Source organism: Cyprinodon variegatus, unplaced genomic scaffold, assembly GCF_000732505.1.
Source record: "Cyprinodon variegatus isolate N-32 unplaced genomic scaffold, C_variegatus-1.0 Scaffold598, whole genome shotgun sequence".
NCBI lineage: Eukaryota > Metazoa > Chordata > Actinopteri > Cyprinodontiformes > Cyprinodontidae > Cyprinodon > Cyprinodon variegatus.
The window spans coordinates 471,778-482,507 of record NW_015151051.1 but is presented as its reverse complement, the minus strand read 5'-3'; the positions used below and the strand labels follow the sequence as shown (position 1 = coordinate 482,507).

Sequence of the window (10,730 nt, the reverse complement as noted above, 5' to 3'; positions counted from 1 at the left end):
TACTAGAGGTCTAACAAAGAAATACGGGGACAAAAGGTGGCTTTGATCCCTCCCACTAGATTGGCCAAGGAGGTTAGATCCTCTGTTGAGAGGTGGTTTTTCCAGGCTAACAAAAATGGCTTCCTTAACCCCTCATGAAACCATCTGTCTTCCTTGGCTAGAATATGGATATTGTTGTCCTCAAACAAGTTTCCCCTAGCCTTCAGGTGTAGGTGAACAGCTGAGTCCTGTCCTGAGGAGTAAGCCCTCCTGTTTTGAGTCATGCGCCTGTGTAGCGGTTGCTTGGTCTCTCCAGTGAAAAGGTCTATGCACTCTTCATTACACAGAGTGGCATAAACCATGTTGTCAGTCTTATTCCTATTGATGTGGACTGTGAACGTGTTGATATCCTTGGTCCTTATTTTGACCCATGTGTCATCCATTTATCTGAACCACTGCCTGGGTTTTGTTCCCATGTATGAGTGTAGAGCTCTGCTTTCCACTTCTTCCATGTATAAGTTCACCACTATGGGAGACACAGGAGATCACATCACCCGTCCATGCTTCTTCTGGTAGAAATCTTGGTTGAATTAGAAGTATGTTGTGATGATGCACAAGTCCAAGAGAACAGATGTGATCAGTGGTTAGATTGGTTCTATCTGGCACAGTGTGGTCTTGAAGTAAACATTCTTACTGTGGAGACGGCTTCTTTGGTACGGATGCAAGTAAAAAGAGATGTGACATCATAGGAGACCATGGTCTCATCCGAGTCCAGCCTCAGGTTCTTTATCCTGTAGATAAAGATTTGGTGTGTTGCCAACCGAAGGAGCGAGGATGGAAGTAAGATGTTTGGCAATGTTGTGCCAGAGTTAAAGCCACTGATGATGGACCTGAGAGGAGCTCCTTCCTTGTCTATGTTTAGGAGAACATTGTTCGAGGTAAGAGTTTCTGCTGGGTACAGCAGGTAGTATTGTCACCTGTCGATGGCTTTGTCCTTTTCTAACTGCTGAATGTAGCTGATGACTATCATCTTGTAGATGCTGATGGGGTCTTTCTTCAGTGATTTATAGGTTGCTGTGTCACTGAGGAGAGCTTTAACTTTGGTGTGGTAGTCAGCTGTCTTAAGTACAATTCTGCATCGTCTTTTGTCAGCAGGTAGTATGATGGTGTCCTTGTCTTTTTGGAGGGCTTTAGAGCTTCCCTTTCCAGAATGGCCAGGTTGGAAGGGGGAGCCTTTGCACTGGAGAGAGCTGCAGTGACCTTCAGCCTATGTTGTTCAGCTGCTGTGGAGGTCAGTTTTAAGGTTTCTGATGGCTGTCTCCATGGCTGTGATGAGGTCCACTGTTGGGATATGTTCAGGGAAAATTGCAAAGTTCAGGCCTATGGCTAAGACCCCCTTTTCAGGCTAGGTGATGGTCCTGTCAGAAAAAATCTTCACCCTTTAATCTGTGAAGTCTTGCTGAGTTGGGTTGGAGTTCCTGTTAGTGGATGTGAGTTCCCCTGAGGTGGTCTGTCTGGACTGGTTATGTTTTCAATATTCTTTGCCTTTGTTATGGTGCTGGTGAAGATTCTCAGTCATCCTGGTCATAGTCATTCCAAAAAGTAAAAAGAACAATTCAGTGGACTTTGTTTCCATGTTTGAAGATGTTTTTCTTCCCATCCAGGAAGGTATTTCAAATGGGTAGGACTATTCTTCTTTGCAAACCTGGAGAACTCATCCATGATCTGCTTGGGATGTGCTGTGAACAGTCGTTCGACTGTGTGATCAAGTTCACTTTCAGTATGTCAATGGTGAAATGTATCTGTCTGATGCAATTGTTCAGCAGCTGGTGCTGTGCTTTCAGGAAGATCTTCCAAGCTCTGTGATCTTTCACTGTAGAGCACAAGCGTAAACTCTTGGGGATGATTTTGTTGTGTCTGCATCTTAAGTTGAAATGCAGGTGGTTTCTGCAGTCTGCAAGTTTCCTGGAAAATCTCTCATAATCCTGACCCACCATAGGGGGAGTCCATCCCAAAGTGTGTAGTAACATATCTGTCAGTCTTCTAGATCATGGTTAAGCTTGAAAAAAGTTCAGTATAGGCAACTGGACATGGAGTTTTATAGAAGACCTTTCTCCTGTCATCAAAGAGGTTTCTTCATTTCTAACTATTGGAGGGGAGCACTGAGATTAATAAACTGCAGGTCTAACAAAGAAACACGAGGGACAAAACCCCCTTTTGAAAACCATCTGTCTTCCTTGGCCAGAACATGGACGTTGTTGTCCTCCAACGAGTGTCCTTTAGCCTTCAGGTGGAGGTGATTAGCTGAGTCCTGTCCTGAGGAATTGACCCTCCTGTGTTGAGCCGTGAGTCTGTGTTGCTTGGTCTCTCCAATGTACAGGTCTGTGCACTCTTCACTACACTGAACGGCATAAACCATGTAGTCTGTCTTGTTTCTGGGTTTCTTATCTTTGGCTTGAACTGGTTTCTGTTTCAGAGTGTTGCTGGGTTTGAAGTCCACAGGGATTCGATGCTAGTTGAAAATCCTCCTGAGTTTTTCAGAGACTACAGCAACATAGAGAATGACGATGGTCCTTTTCCCATTTTCTTCCATCTCAGCAGACCTCTTCTTGTTGATTTTTAGAAAAGCCCATCTGGGATAACCACAGTTCTTCGGGGCTGTCCTTATGTGTCCCTGTTCTATCATCTTCCCTTTGTTGGTGGTGGGAATGGTTTCTTCTCATGTCTGGAGGGTTCTGATGATGCCTAGTTTGTGTATCAGTGGATGGTGTGAGTCGAAACAGAGGTACTGGTCGGTGTGCGTGGGTTTCCTGCATTGTAACAGCATGTTTGGTTAGTATTTTGATGTCTGACCAAATGAAGATCCCATGTGGAACAGAACTGAGTATATGCTAAGACTTAGACAACTTTTTATTATCATTTTGTATAGACAGGGTTTATAAAAAATGAAATTTTGTATTGTACAGCTTTCAGACAGTGAATGAGCAGCAGCTTAGCGGTGAAATGAAAATTTCAAGGCGATAAGTGCAGCGTTAGAGAGTAACTTACTCCTTTGAAGAACAGTCCAGTTCTGCCTGAACCTTTACTCCAATTACATCTTCAAGGTCAGTTCCAGTCAGCAGAGCATTGTTTCTGCCAAAGTAAGATACCGTACTGGGAAAGATGGAGGTTATCTTTGGCCTCTGTCAGAAAACACAAAAATAAATCCACGTTTATCATTTCCTCTCTCTCTGTGGTGTTCTGAATGTATCTAAAGGTGAGAAGAATTGTGTGAATGAAAATACACCACTTTTGAAGAAGAGATCTTTTTGGAGGCATTCTCCTTATAGAGGAAATATTGAACCACATTTAGTTTCATTGGTCATTGCATCTAAGACCTGTTTAAATCTACTGAACATTCAGGTATGGTATTTTTCTAGCTTGAATAGTTTTCTTTCTCTCTTATTTGTATTACCTTTTATTTCCTACACTAATTGTTTCCACCAGCTAATGTTGCTAAATGAAATATTTTAGGTTTAATTAGGTTTAGATTTTAATAATGCAATAACCAGCAGATTTTTAAAAGCTGCTATTGGTAAATAAATGAACTCTTACTGTCACATCCTGCTCTCCTTCTTTGGCCCAAATACAATGATTTTGTCTCCATCTACAGCCAGCTCTGATACACTGCTGACATCTGCAGACATAACAAAACACAATGTTTTTTACTCAGTCTAAAGTTATTATCATTTTACAGTTATTTATTTAAAATACAGTAACATTAAAAAATAATTTAGTAAAATAAATGTTTGTCAAAGATTATTTGTTATTAGTTAAAGTTATCATTACGTTAAAGGTTTGCTGCATCTTAAACAGGTCATCAATCCATTACAGGAAAAAAAAAAAAAAGGTCAAACCTCTACAAAGCCAAACCAATTAACTTAATTTAGAGTGTCCAATAAAATATTTATGTTTTTAGATAGTGAGAGGCAACCAGTATCATGAGAGAAAACCTGGCAGGCATCATGGAGTCCTAGATTTCTTGATGCCATTGTTCTAACAGTAGCTACTATTCAGATGTGTAGCACTCTATTTAGTCATAAAGGAAATTCTGCATAGTATATATAATCGCTGTTGCTGTAAAAAGTATTCGACTATTCACTCCAGTTAAATAAATGGAGATCAATGGATTTTATTCAGTCAGCAGTTTATTTCATCGTTGCAAAGAGAGAACAAGACATCATAAAGCGCTTATTGTACGGTAATCAGCCCTGTTCTGATCTGGGCAGCGTTCGTTCCCCTTTACTTACAATAATAGAAAGTAGTCAGAGTCAAAACTAACTACGGACACTTTGGTTAAACAGTAAAATGATATGATATGAATAAACCTTAAGAATCTCTCTCTCTCTCAAAAATATAAATAAACTTACGATACTGAAGAAGTAGAACAGTCGATCAGCTTTAGTTCCTCGTTTGTCCAAAGACCCCCAAATGTGATTTTTACCGTGACATCAGTTTCTATAACTCAAACATTCTCTTCGTTAATTTGTTATTAGAACTAATTCATTAATCATTTTATAGATAGATAAAAGTCACATTGTGTCAAACATAACAGATCAGCGGCTTCTAAAGATATTTTAGTGCAGATTTTGGGATATTGAAGAGTCACTGAGAAGATTTCAGGCTTTCACAAACAGTGGAAACAGTGATATTAAAAGTAAATAGAAATTTAACTAAAATTATATGTTGAGCTTTTTTATTGTTTTTTTTTTCCTTTCATTAGTTTTTTTGGATATTTACTTCTCAATAAACCAGTAAATCCATCCTAATAAGGACCTTTCAGGTCTAACTGTTATGGACTCGTTGGACAATGCAGTCATTTCTACAAAGAAAAAATACAGTTTTTATGATAGAAATATGATAAAAACAATAAATATATTTAGTTATCAGCTGCTGTTCCAATTTCCTGCCAGTTCTTTATGTTGTTTTATTAACAGCATATTCTCCAAACAGTTGCTACATTTCACTGGATAATTCGTCAAAGATCACTGACCTTTATCCGTAACAGTGACAGCGAGATTGCAGGTGCAGTGTGGGTACTGTGGTTTTGATCCATCTAGCTTACAAATCTGGTCTGAGTTTGAGGAAAACTCGCAGTTGAATGCAGGCTTGAACTTCTGCGTCACAGTCAGGTGTACTTTAACAATTACTCTGAGCTGGAAAAGGATCAATTAAAGGGGATTAATAGTTGAAACTTGCATCTGAACGTCAGTAGCATGTGATTGACCCACCTCCCCCGAGGGATCCTTTACAAGTCTGTGGGAAACCAGTTTCTGTGGGGATTCATCAAGGAATGAGAACCACTCTGAGTCTTTGCAGTCATCTTTAAACATGAAGCTGAATAAAAGTGTAAAAAAATAAACATTTTAATGAAAATGTCAGACCTATCTAAATGGATTAGATGCAGATTATGTTTCTCTGACCTTTTTTTAGTAACGCACCACACACAGTGTGGATCCTTTGCTCTAAACCAGTCCTTCACATCTGTGTAGGCACTGCAATCTGACACTGGTACCCGCTGAATCTGGAAAACAAAACTTGGATTTTAAAACCTGTACAAGTAAAATTCAAATAAAATCAAACTATATTTATATCACATTTTTAGACAATTCTTCAGCGATAAAAAAAAAAAAAAGAAATGGTTACCTGGTCTTTAAAAGGCAGGTACACATGTTTACGATCCACTGGGTCCAGGAGGATTTTTGGAAAACCTCTCAGACCCCTTTGGAGGACCTTTGGACATCCTGGAACATTGTTCTCATCTACAGCAAGCTTGCAACAACAGTGAAGGTGGTTACTACATGCAATGTTGCATTTTTCATTCATACAGCTCCACGTCAGGCTTAGATTTTATTTATTGCACACTGTAGCTTTATGAGAAGTGGTTGATGAATTATTATTTTAGGCTGATTGAGCATTTAGGTAAATCTTTTCTGATTAATGGATCATTTAACCTGTGATATAATTTCTACACAGTGATTGCATCGAGCTACAAAGTTTAAAGATTTACTCAAACACTTAAGGATTGTAGCCCAATGATTGTACAAGTTAACCCCAAACTAGGATAATAAGATACAATTTTAACAGTTTAAGGCAGTGCTGTTGCTCAGCCACCTAAACACAAGAGAAATCATACATATAATAGTATTCAGTTCACTTATCTGGACTCATTTATTGGAAGTTTTTGTTTAAAGTTGGGTGATGTTACTATAAAGTATGTTTATAACTGGCAGCATTTTGATTCCTCATCGTGCCTCAACATTAACGTTTAAAAACAATCTGTAATGAACCAAAGTTTTGTAAGATAAGATGTAATCTCTGCTCCTTAAACAAACCGCTCACCTTAATGAGCTCCCCACTGGTTGTTCCAATGAAGAAAACCGTCCAGCTGTCCTCCCTCACCGCCAACACAGAGCTCAGGTATTTCTTCTTGAACAGAACAACCTTCGGTTGTAAGGATTTAGGTTGGGACTGAGGAATAGAGACATTTGATTGGAATTTATAATTATTACCATTATTTATGGAAAAACAAAAATAATTTATATTGATAAAAATCTATGTAAAATCTGTTTTATTTGGCTTTATTCATTTAGCATTGTGGTTAAGTAATTATCAACATATTTTGCAGAAACTTTTCAACACAAGTAATCATTCAAAAATAAGGATTAAATGTATAAATATAAATGGTAAATGACCTGTACTTATATTGTGCTTTTTCAAGTCAGGACCAAAGCGCTTTACACTACATTCAGTCATTCACGCACACACTGATGGTGGCAGGCTACACTGTAGCCACAGCTGCCCTGGGGCCCACTGGCAGAAGCGGGGCTGCCGTACGCTGGCGCCACCAGGCCCTCTGACCACCATCAGTAGAATGGTAGACATCAAATAAATATTTTTAAATAAAAATGTTGGGATATATTGCCACAAGGGAGCCCAAATCAGTTGGATGAACCATCTAAAACCACCGGAGCCAGACCACGTGCTCCCTCGGACCCCCCCAACCACCCACCCCCCACTCCTTCACGGACCGAAGGTAACTCAGTTAATAATTTTCCTTTTCTTTTGATGCATTAATGAGGTGCTACTCTCGGCGAGAGAGACAGGTAGATTCAGGGATTTAAATTAATGCTGATTTTAATCTGTGTTGGTTATAAGAGTTCTGGTTCATTGGTTGAAATAAGTGTGCTGTGAAAGCTGAAAGTGATATTTCTATCTTCTTCTCTGCAATTACTTCGACGCCAGAGTGTTTGCCAGTTTAGGGTACGCTAGCCAAGCTGAGATTTTTGCTGAGTCAAGCTGAGCTTTTTGTCAACCTGAGTTTAACTTTGTTTTTGTCTTTGGCTCTCGGCAGGAAGTCATCCTGGCAAACCGGATTTCTCGGACCTTCACTGAGCTTCAAACTGAGCTGGGATTCAAACAGGAGGTTTGGATCCACTTTCCCAAGAGATCGTATGAGCTTCACACTGAGAAAGGGATTTCTTCACTTCGACCCATTCAAGTACCGCAGGAAATCTGAGTGGCAGTCAGTTTCTCCGTTCACCAACTTTTCACCAGGATTCAAGGATTCAACAACTTCTCTGGAACCAAAGTTTTGTAAGATGTAATCTCTGCTCCTTAAACAAAGCGCTCACCTTAATGAGCTCCCCACCGGTTGTTTTCAGCAACCAAGTCCACTTCCCCAAGTTCATGAGTCAAATTCCCCACTTAGCCTGAACTAACCGCTGAGTCTTCCCCTCACTTTACAGTTCCGGTTGAGCAGTGTTCAGAGCAACACTTCTCCCTCCTCTAAACTTCTTCAATAAAACCCGTTAAACCTTTTCCCTGGTCTCTCTGTTCGGTCTTCTGCATTTGGGTCTGAACTTTGTAACATCGTGACAAATTGCACTGTTATCATCATACCTGCTGCTATTCCAACGGACATTTGTGAATGTATTAACATCTGGCATATTTTGGACAATCTCAGAAGCCAGTTGAACGGACACTTTAGGGTTTTATTATTCTTTTATTTTGATTTCTTTAAACTAGTCATTTAATATACCAAGTGTTCATTTTTCTAATAGCGTGTAGTGTTTGCATAGATGTTAGATTTTCTATAATCCTGAATTATTAGAATAAAGGCATCATTGTTTAACTTGTAGTAGTTCTGTGTTTCATATAGTGAATGATTTATCACTCAGGTCAGATCCACCCCCCTTTTTGGTAATAGTGCGAATAAACAGAGATAAAAGATTTTTTATTGATAAATAGCTCTGCTGATAACTTAGCCTGGGTCACTAGATTGTTGTGGATACCTGGATTTTAACAGCCAGTCCAGGAACCATCCAGAGGTGAAACCACAATCCCTGGTAAGTAAGTAAATTAAAGCTACCATTATTCAACTAAGAACACTAAATTGATTTCACCTCCGATTTTGAATAGGTTAAATAATTAACTATAACTCCAGTTCTAGGTAATCATTTATTCATTATCTGCAGGATATTATTTTGCACAAAATATTGGCGTCCCTGGGTGGGCCTGAGACTGAAACATTCGTTGCATGAATAACAAATCATCCAGACTGCCTTTAGTTAAATAGCTAAAAAAGCTACTCCTGCTGAAAATAGACCGGGTGTGTTTGCGGTGTTGCAACTGTTGAGTCTAGCGGGTTTGAGAAGATTTAACGGCCAGTTAATTAAATCTCAGACCTATAATCCAATAGAGAATTGGTGATTTGGGACTTCAGCTGCGTTGTTTGTGGGTTGCTGCTACTCTGAAGCCGTGAGATCAAATTGTGGATTGGTGCATCACAAAGGTTCTTAAAGTCACAGCAACTGGGTCAGTGTAGTTCACATTGACAGAGATTGTAATCTCCCCCTAGTGGTAGCTTGTGTAATTACAACTACTCAGCTGATCCCAGTGTTTTGAGACCCAAATTTTTTTTGTGCTCTCTTTGGCGCCATCTGTTGCAACCACAAATTGAAAATTCCCAGGCGAGGGCACCTTGTCTCCCCCTGGCGGTGGCTTCTAAAATTGCAGCTTAATGGTGTAGAGAAGGAGTGACTTGTTTTTTTTTGTTTCTTTCATTTATGCTGTTTCACTGTTGCTTTCTGTGCTGTGGACAACCAGTGTTTTAACAATTGGAGATTGGTCAAACTTAAAACTGTTGGTATATATAAAAAAAAAAAACTCAGGTTTAATTGTGCAGCTGCTGCCAAATTTGATCACTTCTGCCAGGTTTTTCCAAAACTGCATTATCCATTTTGTGTGCAAGAGTTGTTTAGCAGTGTTCTACACCTATATAGATACACGCGCACATATCTATATTTGATAATTAATAGCTCTGCTGATAACTTAGCCTGAGTCACTAGATTGGTTTGGATACCTGGATTTTAACAGCCGGTCCAGGAACCCTCCAGAGGTGAAACCACAATCTCTGGTAAGTAAGTAAATTAAAGCTACCATTATTCAACTAGGAACAGTAAATTGATTTCATCGATTTTGAATATGTTAAATAATTAACTATAACTCCTGTTCTAATTAATCATTTATTCATTATCTGCAGGATTATTATTATTATTATTTTGCACAACAAAAATAATTTAAAATAATTAATTTCAATTCAGTTTATTTCTATGGCACCAATTCACATCATGTCATCTCAGTTCACTTTACAGTTCATCAGATCATCCACTCAGATTGATTTTACATATTTAATTGATCCTAAATATCTAAATATCTACTTCTTGTAATGATACTAAAGTCAACCCAAAAGGATTCTGCAGCAGTGGGAATGGTAGTCACCTGAGACAGACCTCAGGCATCGCCAGATCCTAGCAGCTCCATGATTAGGAAGGGTCTCTCCAAAGACAAGTGAAATGAGGGCGAACATTGGTCACGCCTTGGATCGTTGGTCCAACTTAAGGAAGCAAAGGGGCTCAGAAGCCGGGCAGAGTTTACTGCTTTTCTTCTCAATTGATAAGTGAATTTATTGTTATATTAGCAGATCTAACATCTAGCTGGTAAAGAGTACAGAAGGAGGGAAGGTGAGAAAGACGCGTCACTTACTGGTTAGAAGGAGTTTAACTATCAGGCTACAAAAAAAATTAAACTTTACCAAACAAGATTGTTCCTAGAAATAAACATCAATCTCTGTATGGACCAGAGATGGTACCTCAAGAGACTAGAGCAGCGGCGGCTGGTCTACAGACTACTAAACATTATCAGGGGTTTTAGTTAAATCCAGCGGCCTACCGGCTTGTTAGGCTTGTTTGATGAGTAATAGAAGTCTGGATCGGTGTCTGTTGTCCTGCTCTGATCAGGACTGATGTCAAACAGCAGCAGCTCAGTGTTGTTTTCTCCTCCATCCAAACTGAACACTCCGCTCCAAAGGACCTGCTGTCCTCCTGGGATGAGCGAGGAGGCCAGCAGTCTGCTGCCTTCACCTCCATCAGAGCTACTGAGAGTCGCTCCACCAAGAGACTTTAGAGTCTGAGCTTTACTGGTTTCAGCCTGAAGCCAAATCAGACGGACTTTGTTGGTTTTAGCTCCTGATGCCACGTTGGAGAACAGAAACACTGTTGAGTTGATCTGAAATCCATCCACAAAATCTACATCAGCTTCAGTTTGGATTCCAGGTGTTTCCCCTTCTTCAGACGAAGCAAATATCCCCCCAGACTGTTTCTGATCTGTGTTTTGAAGGTTGATTGTCTTTAAGTCAGATGGACACTTGG

General features: G+C 39.6%; 1 protein-coding gene and 1 long non-coding RNA gene across 2 annotated transcripts in view; both read right to left on the bottom strand.

Moving 5' to 3' along the window:
* Positions 1–4,385: 4,385 nt before the first annotated feature.
* LOC107096099 lies at positions 4,386–5,367 on the bottom strand. Its single transcript, XR_001481783.1, has 3 exons — positions 5,250–5,367; positions 5,012–5,174; positions 4,386–4,476 (listed from the first exon to the last, which is right to left on the bottom strand). It is a non-coding gene; the product is annotated as an uncharacterized LOC107096099 (long non-coding RNA).
* A 35-nt stretch (positions 5,368–5,402) lies between these two features.
* LOC107096093 (plexin-C1-like) overlaps positions 5,403–10,730 on the bottom strand; it is a 21,833-nt gene continuing 16,505 nt past the window's right edge. Inside the window, exons 2-6 of the mRNA XM_015392596.1 lie at positions 10,252–10,725; positions 6,361–6,489; positions 5,665–5,790; positions 5,442–5,542; positions 5,403–5,406 (exon numbers count right to left, since the gene is read on the bottom strand). Coding sequence (XP_015248082.1) covers positions 5,403–5,406; positions 5,442–5,542; positions 5,665–5,790; positions 6,361–6,489; positions 10,252–10,725 — 834 coding nt within the window. The remainder of the gene's footprint in view (positions 5,407–5,441; positions 5,543–5,664; positions 5,791–6,360; positions 6,490–10,251; positions 10,726–10,730) is intronic.